This window comes from Fukomys damarensis, unplaced genomic scaffold (assembly GCF_012274545.1).
Source record: "Fukomys damarensis isolate Sample0158 unplaced genomic scaffold, DMR_v1.0_HiC HiC_scaffold_21, whole genome shotgun sequence".
Taxonomy (NCBI): Eukaryota; Metazoa; Chordata; class Mammalia; order Rodentia; family Bathyergidae; genus Fukomys; species Fukomys damarensis.
The window spans coordinates 836,762-860,195 of NW_022900933.1; the positions used below are offsets into that span (position 1 = coordinate 836,762).

General features: G+C 42.4%; 1 protein-coding gene across 4 annotated transcripts in view; it reads left to right on the forward strand.

The window, feature by feature from the left end:
- The window catches only part of Peli2 (pellino E3 ubiquitin protein ligase family member 2), a 123,302-nt gene that overhangs the window by 91,177 nt on the left and 8,691 nt on the right, over nucleotides 1-23,434 (forward strand). For 3 of the 4 annotated variants that reach the window (XM_033766895.1, XM_033766896.1, XM_010641416.1), the window contains one exon: nucleotides 16,535-16,636. In XM_033766895.1, the coding sequence (XP_033622786.1) occupies nucleotides 16,535-16,636 (102 nt within the window). Of the gene's footprint in view, nucleotides 1-15,025; nucleotides 15,113-16,534; nucleotides 16,637-23,434 lie in introns of those variants that run through there. The other variant, XM_010641418.3, reaches the window with a different exon arrangement.

The following is a 23,434-nucleotide window of genomic DNA, read 5'->3' on the forward strand; positions in this document are numbered from 1 at the left end:
ACAACACAGCTATCCTGCAATGCAAACTGAAGGTCCTGAGTTCGATCCCTGGTACAAGAAAGAAAGAAAAAACAGACCAGGGATGTGGGAGGGAGGGAGGGAAGGAGCAAGCAAACTACTAACACTTTATAAGTAAATGTAGTGGACTTGTAGGATACAAAAATGAATTGCTAGCAATAAGTAATTGAAAATGCATAATTTGAAAACACTTTAAGAAACACTTTAATTAAAATACTTGAGGATAAATTTAACAAAATATTTGCACCACTACGCAAATTGCAGAACTATTACTGAGACAACTAAAGACCCAAGTAAAATGTATTCGCTTTCAGTTATGAACAAATATACTGTGTTATTATTTAGCCATCAGTTGTCCAAAAATTTATCTCCAGGCTCAGTGTAACTTCAGTCAAAGTCAAAAATTAATTATTCTGTGTCAGAAAAGTACAGAATACAAATACAGTAAAGAGCAAAACAAAAGATTGATAAAAGGAAATGGAGGGAGATGGATCTTCTTAGGGGACTAAGAGACTGAGGGTGGGGAGGAGGGAGGGGGACTTAAAGATTTAAAATGTGTCGTGTACGTGTACCAGCTACCCACAGTGAAGGTAATCATGGTATGTCGTGAACATGAAGTTAAAGATAACAATAATAATGAAATAGAGGAAGGGGATCCAGAGATGGAGGGAGCGAGGCACGCCAGGGAGAAGGGGAAGGAAAAGAAGCAGTTTATGTTAGCTCGTGTCCCTACTCCCTAAGACGAGCATAACCGTGATGTGCTAATAGAAGAAGAAGAAAAAGAACAAGCTACAGTACCAAGATACACAACATATTTCAAAACATTCAAAAGTTTTTGGTCAAGACGCATACATTTTTGTTTAAATGGAATTCTAGAAGTGGCATAACCCAGTGTCCGCACATTAATGGCTGTGGCGCAGGGTGGAATAGTGGGGATTGGTTGAGAGGGCAACAGGACTGTTTTCAGGGAGAGAACTGTCCTGGCTCAGTTGAGTGATGGGTACACAACTGCTTTCATTTGTCAAAACTCATCAGATAGTAAGTACACCTAAAATTAGTGAACTTAAATTAGTGTATCAGTGAAGCGAATTTTTAAAATATAGAAACAAAATTTCATGAAATGAATTGCACAGTGCAAGCATGCTCACTGATATTCTCAGATTTCATAGCCAGGAGACACAAACTATCACTTCAGGCAGAAATAGTGTAAGTACAATTAAAGGTTAAAAAGCAGTCAGCAATAAGCAGTATAAATTGAGAGTCTGTGCAGGAAAAATGGTAGAAAAGTTATCATCACGCTTTTCATGAGGTTAAGAGATACAAGCATCCTAAGTAATCATATAAAATGCAGAAGGCAAAGAACATCACAATGCAGATTTTTTTTATTGAGTTTATTGGTACATTTTAGGTAGACAGTACAATTCCATTCATTATTTGGATCTTGTACCTTTACATGACAGGTCTTGGTTCTCATTTGTACATCTTATCCCTGCCCTCTCTTCACCTCCTCTCAATGCAGATTTTTTAAAAAAATAACAGGCTTAGAAACATTTTTAAAATAGTATTTGAAATAGCATCAAAAATGGAAAATAAAATTGATTCCCACGTGCAGATTCCCTATTTACAAATTCAACCTGTTTACCTAAATGTATTTGTAACCCAAAAGCCACACTCTTGGGGCCTTTATGTTCATTTCTAGGTGCATGCCAAGTGGCAGTGACTGATCTGACTTGAATATTCCCAGTGGAGGTGTCCATGGAAAGAAAGCTCTGCCCTTTGCTTCAGCACCGTACTATAAACAGGCGTCCATTATGTGGTCTGGTTAGGGCAAGTTTTTCTCATTTTTGTACTGTTCCTTGGTGGTTCCACTGTTAGAAATCATCCCACACTGTTGAAGAGCTATCCAGTGTGAAAGAGCTGTCATGTGTCATGCAGAGAAAATGCTGCGAGATACGCTTCGTTCAGCTGAAGTGTTGGATAGCCTGTGAATTCAGTGTTCACGAATGAACAATACAGTACACCAGAAAAAGGAAGAGAGTGTTTGCCAATCTAGGTGGCTGCTCCAGAAACACTAAAGTAACAGCTGTAGTATGTGATTTACCTGTGGTAATGTGGCTGAATGTATAGACTCATGAAATCATAGCCAATTTAAAAAGGATACGAGAGAGCATTGTTGTGATGTTGAGACCCAAAGAAGTTTGTGGTCATGTTCAGGATCGGAAAATGTTAAGCTTTTCTCAGCTAATCTTTTGCCATAAACATACTGGAGATAATTTTTGTAAGAAATAGGAGTATCTTTAGACAAGAGCACTCATAAAACAAGGCTGTATGCTGAGCACTTGACCAAACTTTGTGACAGGAGACTTACAGGAACCTAATCCAAGTTCTAGAAAAAATTTCTGCAGGAGCATTGATTTATCATTTATGTAGTGAATGTACCTATGTGGTGAGTCTTACGTGACTACAGTAAGTAATTGAGCCACTGTACTTAGGCATAAATCTAATAAAAAATATGGAAAACATTTTATGCTGCAACATACCAAAAAAATCACTGAGAGATTAAAGAACTAAAAATCTGGAGAGATACGATACAGTGTTCATGGATTACAAAACTAGGTATTTATGTGAATTCTACCAAAATAGATCTGTAAATTCAACATAATCCCAATCAAAATACCAGCAGAGGGAGCCGGGCCTGGTGGCGCACGCCTATAATCTCAGCACTCGGGAGGCTGAGGCAGGAGGATCACTGTGAGTTCCAGACCAGCCTGGGCTACATAGTGAGTTCTAGGTCAGTCTCAACATAGTGAGACCCTGTCTCAAAAAAAAAAAAAAACTACCAGCAGAGGGCCAGGGATTTAGCTCAGTGGTTCCACCGCCTGCCTTGCCAAGTTCCAACCCTGGTACCAAAAAAAAAAAAAAAAAAAAAAGCAGACTCTTTTGTAAAAAATTTACAAGCTGATTTGAAAATGCTAAGCTAAACTAGCCAAAACTACTTTGATAAACAAGAACGTGGTTGGACTATTTAGTTGACTTTAAGATTTATTTTCAAACTACACCGTAAGAAAGACAGCATGGTATTGGTGTAAAGATAGATAAGTAATTAGAATGGGGAGAAAGAAAAGAGAAGGGGAAAATGGGGGAGAGGGTTGTACGTTGGGGTGTATATCTGTGGAGTGTGGAGGGGATTCACTCGAAAAGGACAGCCTTTCAAACATGACACTGAGCCACTTGGCATCTATACATGGAGATACGAACTATGACCCATACTTTTTATCATGTACAGTAGTTCGCTCAAAATGGATTCCTGTGTAAAAGCTTCTAAAAGAAAACACAGAAATATCTTTGCAACGTTAGGTAAGGATTTGTTAGACATAAAACCAGAAACATTTATGAAGGAACAAATTGAGAAGTAGACGTGACAATTAAGAACGTCTACTCTTTAAAAGAAACTGCTCAGAGGATGAAAAGGTGAGAAAGGTACAGACTGGAGGGGATACGTGATATTCATGTATCTGATCAATGATTTCTGTCCAGAATAGATAAGAAAACTCTCAAAACTGAACAGGATGAAAACAAGCAATCTGGCTTTTGAAAACTGACAGAACAGTTGAACATCCTTCGCCAAGAAAAGATTTATGAATAGCATATTCACATGTGAAAGGATTCTCACCTTTGTAATCACCAGGAGAATGCAAATTAAAGTCATGAATGGGTATTGCTGCACACTTTTAGTGGTAGCTAAAATTAAGACTGACAGTCCTGAAGGGTGATTGGCTGTGGAAAAACTGGAACTCATGTTTGCTACTGATGGCAATGCAAAGCAGTACAACTGATTTGGAAAGCAGTGTGCTGGTTTCTTTTAAGAGTTCAGCATCCAGTACTCTGGGAGACTGAGGCAGGAGGATTTCCAGTTCAAACCCAGTAACCCTGTCTCAAAAAGTAAAAAGGGTTGGGAATGTCACTCAGTGTGAAGGCTCTGGGTTCAGTCCCCAGTACCAACACACACACGTGCGTGCACACACAATTATAGCTGCCATATGTCCAGCTATTCTACTCCTAGGTTTTTACCAAAGAGAAATGGAAAAGTCCATAAAAGAACTTGTACAACAATGTTCATAGCCATTGTATTTGCAAGAGCCATAGAGTAGAACTCCCCTGTTATTCACCAGCAGACGAATGGATGAACGAATTGTTATGTCCCTTCAATATAGTACTACTCAACAATTAAGTAATGCAGTGTTGGTACACACGTATACTGGAGAAGGAAGCTGTACCTTTTTGTAAGCACTATAGTAAGTGTTCAGTAATCTGAACACAAAAAATCATAAGTATACTAAGGAAAAAATTTAAATGATAATGAAAAAGGAAATGGAGAATTCTTTGCTTATCTAGATGAGAGTAACCAACCCTTTTCTAGTTATAAATTAAAACCTAGAAACCATAAAAGAAAATATTGATAAATTTGTATATATAAACTTCTAAAATATCTGCTTGACAAATAGTACCGTAAAGTCAAAATACAATGAATGGGAGGATTAGCAACCCGTATCACAGACAATGGAAGTAATCTTAATATAGCTCGAACCTACATATCACTGCAAAGAAGACCAACAGTGAGAAAGGTAATGGTCAAAGGACTGCTCATGGTAAAGAAAGATAGCAAACATTCTTAAAAATGTGTGCAGCCTTATTTGTAACAGAAATGCTAATCAAAAACTAATGAGATCCTTTCTTAATCCTGAAATACAAACGTAACACTTAATGACTCTTGTTTGGTAAGTGTATTAGCTACTTTCTGTTGCTGGGTGGAGTACCTGACACCCACAACTGTATTTTGGCTCCTAGTTTCAGTGGGTTCAGTCAAGAGTCAACTGGCTCCAACACAAACAGCAAGACTCTGGTGGAGAAAGGTTGTTCCCTGTGGGGCAGCCAGGAAGCAGAGAGAGAAGGAAGGACCAGGGACAATAATATACCTTCCAGGTCAGCCTCTGACCAGCTTCCAGCCAGGTCCCACATCCTAACAGCACACTCAGCTCCGGGACTCATGGATGGGTGAATCTGCTGATGAGTGTAGAGTTCCCATGCTCCAACCACTGCCCAGACATGAAACTCTGGGGGCTGTTGTAGATCGAGAAGGTGATAATGCGAGTAGGGGAAGCATACTTGCTTATACTTCTAGTATAACATCTGTGAAAGAGATTTCGTAGTAACCTGGTATTAAAAGTGCACATGTTATATGCCATTTGATCCAGTAATTTCTAGAGGTTTTTCTTACAGATATGTTCCCTTATATGCAAAAAGAATTCCTAGTATCTCCATCACTTTTTCATCACTAGACACAATATGTATGGGCTCCCAGATTCAGAGGTTTCCGCCTTTAGTCAGCTGGCTCCAAGGCGGAACAACCTGGTGGGAGGGTCTGGCAGAGGACAGCTGCTCATATCGGGGCAGGCAGGAAGCAGAGGGCGAAGGGAGGAGCCAGGACGGAGAATCCCTTCGGGGTCAGGCCCGGTGCCCCACCTCCTGATGGCATATCCACCCAGGAACTGATCAGTACATCAGCCCACTGAGGAGCACAGTGACCCCCACATACAGCCACTCCCAGAGCTCTGCCTCTGGGCACAGGAGGCCGGGGCACATTCCAGACCTCAACCGTGACACCTGGGTATTTATTGGAGCATTGCTTACACATTTTTTACTTTTAGTACCCATCAAAAAGAAAAGGGGTAAAAAAAAATCAGACTGTGTATATCAAAAACAGTGAGACGGCACTAAAGCTACATGTTGTAGACTGTTCTACAAGTGACTGTGTTTGGTGCAAACGGGAACAAAGAGCTGTATAGAACACTGTCATTTCTTACATAAACACTGCTAATATAGTCATAGAAGTTTTTCCAGAAGGATCACAAGAAGGTAATCACACTGGCTCAGTCCGTAACAGACTGGAGTTAGGAACATACCAGTCACTGTTTACGTTTGGTACTCTGTGTATGTTTTACCTTAGTAGAAATATTCCTTGCTTTACAATCAAGAAACCTGGAAGACAAGTGAAGTTACATTTGTGTGTAGTCATGATGAATAATACACTAATCAGAATAATTGACTATAATAGTAATCTTGTGTGTTGGATACTGTACTGTGTATACTTTGCAGACATCATCTGGGTTTCTCTGGGAACCATTCAAAGTAGTGCTAGTACGTCGCATTTGAGGGGATAAGATTCAGGATGAGGCCAGAACGCAGCTAATAGGGAACTTTTAACAAGTTTCATGAGGCTTGAGGAGTAACATCCAGCATATCCAAGCTCCTACCAAAAGCATTTACAGATGGTTTTGTGTGGTTTCAGGAACTGTATTCTAAGATACAAAGAGAGTCATTGTTTTACTCCAGATTTTGTGTATTAGGGTTGTAAATTGCATGAGTTTAGTGGCTCAACATCTTAAAAATACCACCTGCCAAGGTATACATTGTCTTTTGAAAATAAATATCTTTATGCTTCTATATAAGGCGTATTATAGACTTAACTGACTACATGAAGAAAATAAGATTTTTCAGCAGATGAAAAAATTTTAAATGTAGGTTGTGTTTTATAAAAATTCCAAGTCAAATGAGAGAAAAAACTGAACTCCTCCCCTCTTTTCTCTACATCTTTTACATAAGGCCTGTTTCTTCTATCACTATAAACAGTTGATAAAGTTTTCCATTTTGTTCTATTCAGAGCAAGAATAAATTTCAGTCTTTTTAGTATTTAGAGGGTTCAGGTTTGACAGCTGATAAGCTGGCCTACATACTAAAATAATTATATGGCAGGTCCTGGGTTATCATAATATAAAATCAATTTATATCAGATTCAATTTATAGAATCTGGAAATTTGCCTGTTTAGGCCAACAAATGAGGGTGCATTTACTGCTGACTTACTTTCAACTCAGAGTGCACATAGATGCCTGTGTTTTTCCAGCACTCTCCACAAAAGAGAGACTTTGTTTTACCCAGGAAATGAATTATTAAAGAGCAGTAGGAAAAAAAGCAGTAGGTAAATAGAATTATTGAACAATGAATTTTGCTTCCTTGGAGTACTTATGTACATGATGCTTTATTTTTATTTATGATTCACATTAAGCTCACTCCGTGAGCTTTGTTTCCCGTGGTAAGTAGTTCATATATCTGCCAACATGTAAACATTTAGAGAAGTAAATGTAAGGGGTCAAAACATATCCACATGCATTCTGTTGACTAATGAAATATCCCCCTGTAAACTTTAACCACTCCTTTTCTTAGTTCAGACTCCAGTTGGGTCAGTTGGTCTGTTGGCCTGTCAGTCCGTCTCTCTGCCTTAAAGTATACACCAATGAGAACATGTTGTTTCAGTTTTCATTGGAACACTGGGCCTTCAAAGGAGCACTGCGCCTTCTCTGTTCTCATGGTCCTTCTTGCTCGTGTCTAGAGCCATAAAATGTTCAAAGGCAAGTGCCTCTGAAAACTCTGTCCTCTCACCAGGGAGGGTGCCGCCTGGCCACCGCTGCCCAGGTGACCAGTACGGTCCCATCATAGGAGCAGGCCTCGGAGTGGTGGACGCTGCTCGTGCCGGGCCCTATGGATGCAGCTCTCAGACCTTAGTGGTCCTCGTGCTCTCCGCCATCTCCAGCTGCCTCATAGTCAGCACAGGGCGTGGTCTGCTGTGGGCAGCAGGGTTTAGGAAGTCCTCGTTAACGATGTGCTGGCCTCTGCAGTGCCCAGGGCCTCACACCCAGCATGTGCTTAGTGTTTGGAACATATTTACCCATGTAGATAGTGTCCAGGTCACACTACACTGTACGGGAAGACCACACTGTAGCCCAGTCCTTCAACAGAGATGCGATAAGAGAGGAGTTGTGTGTTAGGTCAGTTTCAGATGTTCTGAACCACAGTGAGATCATCCGTACAGTCTCGAATGAGAACCTTTCCCTTGATGAGCACTTTGTGTAAACTGGGTGAATACAGAAGTAGCTTGGGCTTCTCTGCTCTTAAACAGCTGTGACGTTCTTGGGGACACAGGACCAGCACTTGTACAGATGACAAAAGCCAGGCCCAGACCACTTGAGTAACTTGCCCAGGGTCCCACAGCCAGCCAGGGGTGAAGCAGGAATTCAGCACAGTCTACCACACAGTACACTTTGAGGTTGATTTATAAAGATGGGAGCTCCTGCCCTCAAGGAGCTGTCTTTGTAGCTGAAGAGTGAATTCCTGGAGACGGTTTGCATAAGCACTGGAACTCACTTTTCTACCTCCTGCTGCAGACTCGTTTTCTTCTCAGCTCTGAGTCTGGTCCTCTCTTGGGACCAGTACCTCCTGCCAGCCCAGCTTCCTTAAACTAGGAAGCAGGCTGACCTCAAATGTTCTTGCCCTCTGGTGGCTGCACTGGCTGGCTGGCTCCCAGTCCCTGTCCCAACAGAGCATGTGCAGTAGGTTTCTCCACAGTTGACCAGATAGCTCAGATGCCAATCCAGGTAGGCGCAGGAGTGGCCCAGTGCTGTGCTCAAAGCCCTTGCCTCTAATGGACAAGGTTATTGTTTTGGTTTACTAGGAAGCACTCTTGATTTTGACAAATCTAAATTGGCACCTCGTGACTTCCTTCTTGTAGCCATGGTTCAGAGCCTTGTTTGATACACAGCTGCCTGAAAAGGCAGACTGTTTTAAAGTATAAGCATACAACATAAATTGTGAATTTCTTTAGCCACCTCCTGTCTTTAGAAATAGTGCTCATACATATTTTACACATAAATCGAGAAGAGTGACAGAGACCTCATCTTCCCTGTAGCAATTTAAATCAGATTGATTGAAGATTTATTGCCTAATTATACTTGTCATCCTGACATAAATGTCAGTAGATCTGGAAAGCATGTTTGTCATATACAGGAGCACGTCTGATTAATATAGCGAACACCTAATATATATTTAAAGCCAAAGAGAATTGCTGTCTCCAAAGCACATGTTATGGGCTCCACAGAACTAACAGAAACACCCCTGGGTCAGGAGGCCGTGCTTTGAGGGCAGGAGAGATGTGAACTGAGGACAGGAGGTGCGTGCCCCGCATCCCCCTCGACTTGGGATCCAGTGAAGTGGTGCTGGTGGGTGAGTAGTAAAGGAAGTCAGTGCAGAAGCAGCGAGCGTGGGTAGTTTGGTTACAGTTGGTGAGTCTCTGGACTAGGATTTGGACCTGAGCGAGTATCATTTCCTCTGCGTCGGAGTGCACTCACTGGCTAAGCCGATTTCTGCAGCAGTCTCGCCCCCTTCCTAGAGGACATGTGAGTTTGGAGCTGAGCACAGTACCTTCAGTCGCTTTGGCATGAGTGCTCCTTTGCCTGGTGTCCAGGTCCATGCTGGCTACCAGGGGTGTTGCTGGAGGGATGTGGCTTCCCATGCAGTGCCTGTTGTCTGCAGGTAGCTGCTTGATCTCCTTGGGCCCTGGTCACGTCTCCAGGCTACCGCGCAGTCCCAGCCTGTTTCCACCACAAACGTGCGCATCAGAAGTGGTTTTGAGCAGGAAAGATGTCGTTGGCACATTCAGACCTACCCCAGACAGTTTAGTGAGCGTGTTCTGCCCAGCAACGGAAATGCAGACATACATCCTGTCATATACAGGAACAATTACGATGTGCGCAATTAACAATCAGAACCTCTGAAAGATTGGTCTCTGTATTTTTCCTGTTCTGTCAGGTCTTTCTTTCATTCGGTGTAGTTTATTTATTTAAGTGTGCGATGAGCTGGAATATTGAAGTGCAAATTAGAATCAACAGTAAAGTATCTGAAAATGAAGTTGTATAGCACCTGCTTGGTGGGGGCCTGTGCTTAGCCTCCCAGGCCTTACTGCAGCGTGGTGAGTGGGGGCCGCCATCTGAGAGACTGACTGGAGAATGCAGGCTTGCACGTGCTTCTTGTCAGAACCCAAAGGCAGGCCATGGCTTTGGGCAGCTGCGGGCCCCCCAGCCTCCCCGGAGAGCAGATATCTAGGCAGCAGCAGAAGGAAGAGGGACCTTGCCTCCTGAGTTCCTGAGGGACCTGGAGGTGGATGGTGCTGTGAGGGCCTCCACCCTCCAGACCCAAGGCAGCGCTCTCCAAGCAGTGTGGGGAGCACTTTGGGTCTAGTGGGAAAGGGTCCTTCATGCAGTCCCACCGGGCCACTGGCCCTCCTTGCTGAGAGGCAGAGATGATGTGAATCACGTGCGTGCAGGATGTAAAATAGGGAGGCTTCCAGAAACAGTCAAAAGGAGCAGGCACTACCGTGTGGCCCATGGCTCTGTAATAGTGGGCACCCAGGATGTCTGGACAACAGGCATTCTTAACTAAACCCGTGAGTCATTTGGTCTTAAGGAAGATGTTGTGATAGATGGGGGATAGTTTTGGGGAAAAGGAATTCATTTCCTTTCATTTAAAACCGAGACACTTCCACAGGCACAAATGCGTTCTTTGACTGAGGGAGATTTAAGTATACAAAGGTATTCCCCAAAGGTATACGTAGCTGAAGTGTGCCAAAGCCTGGCTTCCTGGTTTCTAACGAAGCAGCGAGTTTCTTCTTCTGCCTTCCTGGCACCCACACTGTTCCTGCTCCAGAAGTGTAAGGACTAAGAGGTGGCCACAAGACATGATTGGTGGCTTTGTAATGCTCTGAATGGACACTTCACAGAGTCTCGCTATGCATACTAGTCTATAAGTATTACCTTTGAAGATCATGTAAAATTTTCTTCTTAGCCTTCTACCAGCTAGAGATGGTCACAATGAAAACCAGTGTTTGTTCTCACCATGGACTATCCGGTAACGACCCTCCGGCACACACAGTCTCCTTTAGGAGCACTGCCCGAGGGTGCTGTGCTGCTGACCCGTCTGCACCCTTCAGTGCAGGTCAGATGCACACAGAAGACAAAACTGCTCTGACCCCAGCAGGCTTTGACAGCAGATCGTTCCGATGTCTCTTGTGTCACAAATTGAGAGACTTAACAAAAACCTTTCTATCTGGTTCCCGGAGTGTGGGAAGGGTGGGCGGTGTTGTGTGTGCCCTGTTGCTCTGTGGCCTCCTCCTCCCAGCATGGCAGCTCATTCTCCAGGGACTGTTGGCTGGCCCAGGATTTCTGCAGTGTGGTGGTGCCCGAGGAGTCAGGCTGCCATCTGAGGACTGCAGGAGTGATGAGTGGAAACCCACCACATGCCACCGTCGGGTCTGCCGCTGTGGCCAGCCCGGCTTGGGCAGAAGGTGAATTAGATTGTGCCTCACAGTCATAAGAGCAGAAAGTCACGGGCTGTGAAGAGCTGATCATAAAATTCCTTTTGGACAATAAGTCAGCTGTGTCGGTACTGGTTACCCATCAGCTACCTTGCTGAGAAAAAGTGGAAATTTGCACATAGTTTCCTGTGTGTGCTTTGTGTTTCATTTTTGCCTTAATGCAGTGAAGTCAGTGAGCCTGACTTTGATCCCAAATAGGTTGATGATGGTAGCAACAGTGCTAATTGTGCTTGGACAGTGGTGACAAGAAGAAGTCTAGAGCAGGGAATGTGGGGCTGAGACCATAGGAAACTTGAGACTGCAAGTAGCAGATACCCAGCCGAAGCTTTTTACTCAGCTAAAAAATACTTTCCTCTGAGAAGTCTGGGCACAGGTAGTCCAGGGTTGACTCAGCACCTCAGAGATGTCATGCTGCCGGTCAGCCCTCTGATAGTCTTCAGCTCTTCCTACAGTACAGGACAGTGTGTCGTCAGGAGTGGCAGAAGGGAGGCTCTCCTCTGCTGTCTTACACCCAGAGGCCTGAGCTGGCTGGGATACCACCAGGAAAGAGACCGGGGGAGCTGGCATTGGCACTGTGGGCTTTTCCAAGGAAGCCAGCCTGGCTGGCAGAGAATGGCACCCACGGCAGCTGCCCTGATGCGGGTGCTTTCTCTTCCCTACGGTTGCTGAAGTCCATTTACCAGCTGTACAGAGCTGGCGTTAAAGGGTGAAATCACAATTTAATGAAGGAGTATTTTTAACATTCGTTTCTGTATAGGCTGTCTGCCTTTTACAGTAGATGCTTAAGAACTCTCTTCATTAGTGAGGGCTGGTCATAATTCAGGTTGGCCAGATGAAAGCTCAGGCTCCTGTACACATGTTTAAAGTCTCTCTCTCTCCTGTATTCGGGCAGATCTGAGTGTCCTTAGAGAAACATTGGCCCAGGATTTCTCAACCCCACATAGGATAAGATGATGTAATGTGCCTTCTAGAACTCTTTAAGCATTAAAACTATCTGAGGGCCGGGGATTTAGCTCAGTGGTTCTGCTGCCTGCCTCGCAAATGCAAGGACCCAAGTTTGATCCCCAGTACCAAAAAACAAAACAAAAACTATATCTGAGACCATCTGGAAGCACAAGCAGCCGGCATTCAGGTCATAACTCCAGATTTTGTTCGTAAGTGAAAATCTAAAATTCTGGTTGTAACCCACCTGGTTCATATGTTAGGTCCTAACTCAAGAGTCCACTGTACTTTGTGGTTGAGAGCTACTTCTTAACAAATAAAAGATTGAATTATTTCTCTTAAACTTTAAAAAGATTTAAATGAAAGCTCTCTGGCAGCCATGAAAACAGATGTACCCATTATGTACTTTGCAGGATCCCTTTCTGTCATTATTACCCAATCAGCAGCCCTCCAGGAGCCTTCACATGTGTGTCAAGGGTTCCTAAGAAGAAGAATATTCTAAAGCAGAGCTGTGTTTGTTTTAGAGTCTAGAAACTTGGACCGTTTTCTGACACTTGTTTTAGTTGTAAGGTGAACCTGGACACCAGTTCTGATTCCTGAATGATAAAGACTGGCTGAGTGGAGCCAGACCTATGGCACCAGTAGCATAGATCCTATTGGGTATGGTGGTGCACACCTGTAATCCCAGCACTTTGGAAGGCTGAGACAGGAGGATCTCAAGTTCAAGCCCAACACAGGCAACTTAGTGAGACATGATCTCAAAATTAAAAATGTAAAGGGTGCATGGGAGGACTGGAGATATAGCTTAATACAAAGGGTCTGCGTTCAATTTCAATACCAAAAGGGGTGGGGGGTGTGGAGAAAGAATCATCCTCAACTAAGAAAATTACATGGCTCAAAATGGCCTGGGGTTGCAAAGTAATGCTTTATTTCTTTCACTGGATAAAGTTGGAATCCTTGATTCAGTGTCTGTAATTGCCAAGGTGTATATTTTTATCCCAGTAAAATTCACACTTGTAGTAAAATGACTTTTACAAATTCAAAACACAAGAAGTGTCTCTCTTAATACCTTTGCTCATGAGAAGCAGGGCCGACAAGGGGAAGGCCCCAGAGAGCAGCCCTGGTGTCATCTCGTCTCCGGCAGATCATTCCTTCCTGCATTTGCACAGCACTCACAGGTGCCTGCCATGATCTTAAGCTGGAGGTGAGGAAGGGAGGCCCACCTGCCTCAGGCACTCGGTGGCGCTCCGGACAGAGTGGGCTGGCCACAGCTGCCTCCCATGCGTTTGGGGCCATCGTGGCTCTCTGATGGGCTGAGTGTGCTTTGTGAGGTTAAGGGGCTTAGTTTCTAAACTGAGTTAGTGTAGTAAAATCACATCATGTCCCATTAGCTGTGTTTGATCTGAATTACAGGAAATGCCAAAAGAAGGCCTCCCTGTCCTCCTACTTGATGTTTCAGAGCTGGATTTCAGAACAAGTGCTTTGGGAAAATTATTATTTCCAGAATAGCTGAGAAGACTGACTCAAGTCAGTGAAGTCTGTGATTTACTAGAAGCTATATTTCTAAAAGCCTTGTTTTCAGTGTTAAAAAATAGTGTTTAAGTCATACTTCTAGCCAAACAAAAGAAAAAACCCCATTCATTTATGTACAGTCCTTGCAGAGTTGTCTGTAAGATAGGACCTAAAAGAGAAAGTGGAACTTGATGTACAGCTTAAATGCTCCTCTTAATTAACTTTCCCGTCTATCTGAATAGGAGCCCACTCTAGACTTCACCTCATGAGCACTAATGAACCGTGACCTGCATAACCCAAGAAATCTGCACCTCCCATCTGTTGCCAAGGCTCTCTGTGGTGGCTTTGGGTGTCCTGTAGTAAGTGTTAGTCTCTCAACCAGCCCATCCCCTCTTCCACGCACTGTGGGGGAGCCTGTCAGCCGTGGGCCAGGCTGCTCCTCTGCCTTAGCATTACTGGAAGAAAATCCTGCCTGCCCCGGAAGTGTCTTGCCTTAGTCCTGCCGTCCTGGGCTCCCTCCGCCCCCACCCCGTCTTGCTGTGTGATGTGCTGCCTCTGCATCCCCACCACCCCCACAGGGCCTCTGCTGCTTTCCCAGGTTCCCGAGTCCACAGGCCTCTGGATCATGGCCCTCAGCTAGGACTTTCCTCATCAGAAAGATGCAGAAAAAGTGTTTTCCTAACAGGTGCATTCACGGCGCCCATCCTGGCCATGACAACCTGAAAAACAGCAAGAGTTGTAGATTACAAATTTTCATTATATGAGCCCAACAATCTCGATATTCTGGCTCAAACGTTCAAGGCCTCACAGCAGCAGTGCTTCCCTCCCTGTTTTGGCACCTGGCAAGATTTCCATTGGCCCTGGGCAGTTGTGAGGCACAGCGGTGCTTCCTTGGTAAACAGCGTCTCTCGTGTGTCGCTTGGGCTTACGTTGAATCACGGGAAGACTTTTAGAATAAAACATCTTAGAAGAGCTGGGTCCTGTAACAACTTAGTAGCTGTTAATGGCTCTTTCTGGGGCCGCCCACGGTGGCATGAGGCATCTGACCCCAGGACTCCTGCCGGGCCTGGGCTGGCCTGAAGGTACACGCGGGGAGGCTGCACAGAACCGGTTTCTGGTAAACAGTGACAAGTGTGTCGCGGGGTGGAAAGCAGTGTTTACAGTCCTGCGAGCCGTTTAAGCGTGCAGACTTCCCTTGAGGGCCTCTCGGTCGGTTTCTCAGTTCCGATAGCTCCTTTTGGTTCAGGCGGGCTGGACTAGAGTCGGAACTGCTGTGTTCAGGGTTTCTACGGCAGAGTTTGTCATGCCTTGTGCAGATGAGCGTTTCTGTTCTAATTCAACGTGTCTGCCGAGAAAGTCGAGTTTGAATTGAAATACTGGTAAGTTGAATCCATCTTAAATGCAATAGGTACTTTTTAAGAAACCCCTCAAATAAGTTATTCTATAATCACTGCTTGAATATTAGCTTGTAAGTTTATTTCTCTAAATACAGATTTTTTTCACTTACTAAAGAAACATTGACTTCTTGCTTTATAATTTAGTTTTCCCCAGTTTTATTAAGGTATAACTTGTGTGTTTTCAAGGTATGCAATACAGTGATTTGTCTAACATTGTGAAGTGATTACTGTAATTAACATATCCATCACATCCCTCTTCTTAAATTAGGAATAGTTCTTTGTCAGTTTGGCTTTCAGACTATGTTAAACAATCCCACTGAATTTGTCTGGCGCAATGAAAATTTGGAAGATTATATTTGTTAGTGGAGCTGAGTAGTTTAATAAGTATGTTTTAGATTCCTAAACATTATTGAAGATCCATGTTATCTTAATTACTTGCATTATTTTAATAACGCATATAAAATGAAAATCAATGAAGTTCCTCAGGGTGAATTATTAAATAGCCATGAGATGAGCCAGACTAACTTCCAGGATGATTTGGAGTGTACTGTTTATTGCTCTAAGCAATTACAGTTGTCAAATATAAATGTTCAAAGTACATTTTCATTAGTATGCCATCTATGTCCAGCTACTTCTAAATGCTTTGTCTTCATACAGTGTCATTCAATAAATGTTTAATAGGAAGGCTTATTAAAGTTTTATTTATTATACTTAATTTGAAAGAATGGAGATGAAGATAAATCACTGGAAAAAATATAATTGAAATAATTTGGAGTACTGTTTAAATCAATTTCTTTGTTAATACTAAATGTATATGACCACAACTTAAGATGTGTTCAAATATATCATTGTGAGGAAAATGAGGAGAATAGCTTATCTACCCATTCCTACATTATTTAAAAAAGAGTATTTAATATGTAGGACAAAGTATAGATATTGCAATCACTAGCTAAAAATGTGTTATTATAAAAAATCTTTTAGAACATTGACAGTTCTTGTCATTGACTTTGTATATGTTTATTATCTCTGTAATCTGTGAAAAACAATATAGCAAAATGTTACCAATTTACCTACAATATGAAATAAATTTTAAGATTTTAAATAAATCACTATAATTAGTTCAGATCTCCTCTCCTTGCATATAGGTAATGTGGAGAACCATATATTTTTCTGAGCGTGTGATTCGATCAAGGCTTGCACACTGATGACTTTCAGTAAAATACCATTTGTAATAAGACGTGTGGTGAGGCCAGTTGGAGACTGCTGGGTCCTCCGATGGGGACAGAGCAGGGCGCAGGTTCTGATGCTGTGCAGGTTCTCCCGCATGATTCTTCACTAAACCACAGGCAGTGCCTTGTCATAAGGAAACTTTAATGATTTTATGTTTTTTTACTTCACCATTAGGCTATCAGCTGCAAAGGCCAGCACAGCATCTCCTACACTTTGTCAAGAAGCCAGACTGTTGTGGTGGAGTACACACACGACAAAGACACGGATATGTTTCAGGTATCAGCTGGCTTTGTTCACGGGAAATGGGTCACATTGTTCCTTTACTTCTGTATGTCAGTGTTGAACCAAAACATCCAGCTTGGTGTCAGATGATGACCAGGGAAAGAAGTACGGATAATATGAAATCTATTATCACTTGATTTTTAAATGGTGTAAAAAAACTTAATTCTAAAAATGTAAAAAGAAATTACAAAGGCCATAGTCTCACAGTAGTACAATAAAAGTAAACATTAATAACAAGAATGGAAAGCCTTAACGCCAACCAGTTTTAAAAGCCAGCATATGAAAATACTTCCAAAATACCATGAGTCAATGGAGACATCAAAAGAACAATTCCAACCCCGTCAGAAATGACCGTGGGCACACTGTATAGCAGGACTCGTGTAACGAGGGCAACTCCTGACTCTCTCACAGAAATTGTAGAGCTTAAGTGCTTTTATTATTAAAATTTAAGAAGCTAAAATCAAAGTAGTAAGTATTTATCTTGAAAAGTTATTTTGAAAAAGTGACACTAATTAAAGTATGGGTTGGTTTCACAGATAATTTTAGCAGTATATAACAAAACCCAGAAATCTATTGAAAGAAAGCAGAAGAGTAGAAAGAAAGCCCCCATCATCAATTAATGAATTAAAAGAGACTTTATAAATGTATACAAAATTTGCTACTTTAAAATAACAGAAGATCGGGCTGGGGATTTAGCTCAGTGATTCCGCCACCTGCCTCGCAAGTGCAAGGACCCAAGTTCGATCCCTGGTACAAAATCATAATCATAATCATAATAAAATAAAATAACAGAATGTTAAATTTTAGGCTAATAAAGGAAAAAAAGCAAAGGTAGTGTGGAAACAAAAAGACACTGCATTTCTATCTAGAGAGTTAAATTATTATATAAATAAAGTTGAAAGAAATGTCAGATAATTATGACAGATACTAATACAGTATCATAATTCTTCTGGAAAAAACTCTGAAGAAAAGAAGTGTTTAAATGTAAAAATTGACGAACAAAAGTCCTGAAACAAAATATAAGTGACTTTGTAGTGTTGGAATAGCGCATGATTAATACCGAATAAAGAAATAGATTTTGCTTTATACAGCTTGTCTTTCTGAATGTGAAAAAACTAAAGGCAAACCAAGTAGTGATAATTTAGGCAAAGAATCAAGTAGATAGAGGAATGATACTCGTAGTGTACTAATCATTTTCCACACTTTAAAAGTGGCCAAAGAAATAAATGCAGATCTGAAAAGAAGATATGACTGGCAAATAAATATATAAAATAATATTTAAAATACTAAATCAATAATAAATTCATTATGTGTTGCATATACTAGTTTAACAGAACTATAAACAGCTGGGCATGGTAGCGCATGCCTGCTGAGGCAGGAGGATTGCTGCAAGTTTGAGGCCCGGCTGAGCTACGTAGTGAGTTCCAGGCCAGGCTGAGCTACATGGTGAGACTCTGTCTCAAAAAACAAACAAAACCAAAATAACTACAACCAGAGTTATGCTTCCAACAGTAGGTAAGAATAGGTACCATAAGGCACATTTAAATACAAAACACAATACAGCCAATCATGAATATTAAACAGAAACTACTATAAATAAGGCAAAAAGGCATATGCCAGTCTGTACTTCAGGTTTTTTTTGGTACCGGGGATCGAACTCAGGTCCTTGTGCTTGCAAAAAATCGAACTCAGGTCCTTGTGCTTGCAAGACTGGCGCCAGAACCACTGAACCAAATCCTCAGCCCTGTGCTTCCCTTTGTAAATGCACACACTTAAACATTATAGTAGAAAAATGAGAAAGATGCGCCCCAGCTTCTGTGTGCTCTTTTCTGTAGCATCGTGGCATATGCATCCTTACCCTGACAACCTACACCAGTTATTTCAACCATGATCGAAAAAGAAATAAAACTCTATCGTTTTTAGAAGTATCCATAGTGATCATGAATGTCAGCATCTCAGACTGCCAAGAAGAACTAGTCTAAAGGAAAGGTACCTTGTTTCCTCTTTCAAAAATTGGGAGAAATAATCTATTTTTCCTTATGTTTATTAAATTAAAAATTAATAACAAAAACACCAGATTAGCTATCTGGGGGGAAAACACTGTTTGAGAATTCATAAAATTCCAAATTTAAGCTTCAGAGATTTTTCTACAAATAAAAACTACTAGAAGAAAACATGAGAAGATGTTGTATAACTTTAAGTAGGAAGAACTTTCTAATTCTGAAATAAGACCTATAAACCATTAAAAAGTGATTGATAAATTGTTTTTAGACAGTTAAATTTCTGTGCAGCCAAATATAGTAAAGTAAAAACAAAAGGCAAATATCACCAGGAAGAAATGTTTACAGTTTGGACTGCAAAGGGTTAACAATCTCAGATAACTCGAAATCAGCAAGCGGTTGAATAAAGAAGTCATCAGAGGATTTGACAGTTCATCCAAAAGGGAAAACAAATGGCTCTTACAAATAAGAAAATATATTCAATGTCATTTCTTTAAAAAGAATGTGAATTAAAATCACACAGAAATACTGTTTTTTACTCTACTAGATTGGAAAAATTCCAAAAGGCTTTGTCAGAGATGTAAGGGAAACACATAGTATCCTACGTGCTGTATGTTGTTTTACACTTGGAAACATGTGAAAACTATGAAATGCATACCTGCTGTGACTCACCTCTTGTCTCTGTTTATACTCTTCTCTAGTTGCTAGAGACTTAGCCAGAGATACCCTTAGGTATATGTAAAATAAAATCTGTACAAATAGGGCCATTTTGGTAAATTTGGGATGAGAACAGAAAAGGCTTTTTGTACAGGATAGGAAGAGCTCAGAAAGAGCTCCAAACACATTAAATGGATTAAATACTAACATTGTTAAACACATTGAGTCTCGTCAGTAGTATTTGATTCTGTTAAGATTACTTAATGTTCGATGTTAATAAATTAATGTATTATAGACAATAATGTTAGGTATTACATTAAGTGCCAAATCAGTATAGTCCAATGGATTAAGTAATGTTCAAGTGCATTAACAACTTCCAGAAGGACACACACACCTTGATAACATGGCCACCTTGCTGGGTAGGGGACTGACGAGGTGATGTGCACAGAGGGTTCACACTGCTTGATTTCAGGACCATGTGAACGTGTTCATTATTACAAGAGAAAACCTAAATAATCCTAGACAGGTGCATGACAGACATCGTCACAAATACAGACATAGTTATTTAATGCCAGTTTGAACTAAAGTGCAAGATTATCTAATTTGGGAAAAACATTAGCAGTGGCTTTACTCACCGTACTATTCCAATAGTCCTTCTCTTCTCTTCTGCCAGAGAGCACCTTGTTCTAATTAAATATATGTGTACACACACCCACATCTACACTCACTCTTCCCTTCACAACTGAGAATTCTCGGCCTTCGAGAGAAGCTTAGAGAAGACCTTAGTCACAGGAACAAGCCTTAAAGCTCCTGCATTCTTTGTTCTGTACACGATGCCAGCCCAAGCTAATCGAATAAAACATGGTGAGCTCAACAGGAACGTATATACTTCTTAAGAAGACTACACATCCATCCACAGACTAACTGGACATGTGGAGGATTCGTGTCAGGTCATTTTGATTTAAATGCAAATCTTAGGAGGCTTTGGAAAGACAACTTGTTTTAATGTTTTACCGTTTAACAGGTTAGTACCTCTAGAGCCTGCCGCTGATAAACCAGCACTACAGTGCTCATGGTTCCCAGGACAGACTGTGGGGTAAGGAGAATATCAGAAGCAGCCAGCAAAGGGCCAGGGCAGAAGTGAATACAGGAATCAAAAGTGAGAGAGTCTGGATTAATATAATCAAATAAGAGCTTAGGACTTGCAGGGGAGAGGTAAATAAAGGAAGCAGAGAAAGAGAAGCCTGATGTTAAAGTAAAATGTATGGGAGAAAGTGGCCCAGTGGCATTAGAGGAATGACAGGTGTCCCCAGCATCCCCACGTAAGGTGAGAGACCAGTGCATTCAGGCCCCAGGCCGAGAGACTAGCCAGGCCCAGGCCAGCTGAGTGCACTTTCCTCACAGGTACGAGCCTGGCTGCCGCAACACCTAGAATTTGGGGGTTTGGTTTGGTTGGGTTTTTATTTAGTTGACTATAGTTTAAGATGGTAGCATTTTATTATCATACATTTAGTTCAAGAAAAGCTGTTAAAGTTACATATGGTTTGTCGATAGCATTTCTTAAACTGTTTTATGCAGGGTGTGTGTGCATGTGTGCGTGCGAACACATCTGTGTCTCTTGGGCCCGAGCTCACTGTGGTCATCCTCCACTCATCTTTATTTCTTGGGCATCTACCGCATCAGGCTCTGCCTGGTTTCTGGCATCGAGAGCTGCAGCTCTGCCTCAGGGAGACGATGCCTTGGGGCCGGGTCAGAGCCTGGGGTCAGTGAGGCATGGGCAGAGTGGTTGGAAGGCTCGGCACCCAGACCAGTGTGACCTGATGCACGTTGTTCGACGTCGCTGGATGGAGAAGCGTGTCAGAGGAGTGTGAGCACGGGGACTTGAAGGCTGAGGCGATGGTGACTGGGGAGAGGTGGCAGGGCTGAGGCTGTGACCTGAGGGACAGCTGGGAAGGGGTCAGAGGGATGTTGTGGACACGGCAAGACTCGAGAATGAGTCTTACGTTCAACTTCAGCTGCACCCAGTGAGACACGAGTCTGTCACTGTGGAGGGAAACTCAAGGACTAGAAGGCGTGAGAGTCCTGTTGCTTCAGAAGCTGTGAGTTTAGGGTGCTTACTCACATCCGTGGAGAATGTGTGTTATCTGGGGCTGAGGGGACCGGGACTTTGGCTCACGAATGGGATTTGGTGCGATTACCTGGGGGAGACAGAACTGCAGTGCTCTCTATTCTAACACCAAGTCCGGGTGTGCTGGCTGCTAGAAGCCCTGGAATCTGTGGGACCCTCAGCATAGGGGCTCGAGAGACAGGCAGGTGGGAAGCCCAGCAGGATGGGTGAGGAGGGAAGTTGAGATGGGTGAGGAGACAGGTGGAAAGAGTAACAGTCTTTCCAAGAGAAATTGCTGGTAAGGGAATCTAAGCCTTGGACTAGAGCTGCAGACCTGCTTGCAGGCAAAAGAAAGTATTTCTAAAGAAGGAAAACTACTCAGAGGTGATGGTGCATGTCTCTAATCCCTGCACTCTGGGAAGCCACAAGAGGATGGCAAGTTCACACCCAGCCAGGGCAGTTTACCAATTTAGCGAGACCCTGCCTCAAAATTTTAAAAAGGGCTTTTTGGATCTAGCTCATTGCAAAGCCAAGAGAGAGACAGAGGTGGGGGAAAGGGGAGGGAGAGAGAGAGAGAGGGAGGGAGGGAGACACTGTCCTCAGTGATGGGCAGGGCACTCAAACTACACCCTTGCAGCAGTAAAGTGCTTTCAGGGATACAGGAGTTAATGAGTACAGGGGAAACTTTTATAGCAATGCATCATTGCTTAGACACCTAAGCAGAGTAACATTTTTCTAGTGCTTTTTTTTATTTTTTTTTTTTTATTTATTTTTTTCTTGTACTGGGGCTCAAACTTGGGTCCTTGTACTTGCAAGACAGGCAGCGGAACCACTGAGCTAAATGCCCAGCCCTCTAGTGCTCATTTTTATTACATTTTTTAAAGCATCAGTAGTATTAGTACCAAACAACAAAACTAGTTCTTAACTGTGGTTTGAGAAGCTTCACAATATTTGAGGGCAGGGTGCAGGAAGAGGGGACAGTAGCGGCTCCAGAAACGGGACAGTCAGGAACAGAATCCAGGGAGGTGGAGACTCTTGGATGTTAGGCTGCTTGGGGAGTTGGGTCTTGGGTAGGAGGAGCGATGCTTCATTAGTCTCATGGCAAGAGTCTGAAACTCAAGTTACAGGCGGGAAGGGAGGTGCAGAAGGCTCATCCATGATTTAGCGAGCTCACCTGGTGTCCAGGCAAACCCATACTCTCCTCCAAACAAAATTTAGTGCATGTGGGATGGAGGGAATTCTTACCATAACCACTGCATATGAATAACAGCCAGCACTCTAAGAGTATCAGATGAAATTCAGAAATATTTTGGCTTCTGTGCCATTGGAATATCAGTGCAACTCAGAAACATCATAGCTTACAGACATGACTGCCTTTAAAATAGTGTGGAGCTGATTCAGTAGAATACCAGGTTTCCCACACCAATTCTGCAGTAGGAACGTGACCGAGGTTCCTTTTCTCTTGAGAGCCCTGTCAGGCTTGTGTCCTAAGGAATACAGTTTTACTGGCACTCCAGAGGGTAGCCGTAAATGGGAGCAAATGGATAGACACGTCTTATGTGGCCAGCCAGGTAAGATCATGACATAATGAAATTGATCCTACCAGAATGGCCATGCTTCAAAAACTGCTAGATAGCTTCACCGTAATCCAATTGAACTTCTAGTAGCATATTTTGCAGAACTTGAGAACACAATCAAAAAATCATCTGGAACAAGAAGAGACCTAGAATACCAAAAGCAAGTCTAGGCAACAAAGACAAGGTAGGGGGTATCACAATCCCCAACTTGAAACTATACTACCAAGCCACTGTGATAAAAACAGCATGGTATTGACAAAGAAACAGACCTGAGGATCAATGGAATAGATTAGAAGATGTAGAAACAATTCCAGACATACTCAGCCACCTCATCTTTGACAAAGGAGCCAACCATCCTCACTGGAGGAAAGATAGCCTCTTTGGAAAAAGTGGGTTTCAACTTGCCAAAGATTAAAACTAGACCTGCATCTCTCACCATGTACTAAACTGA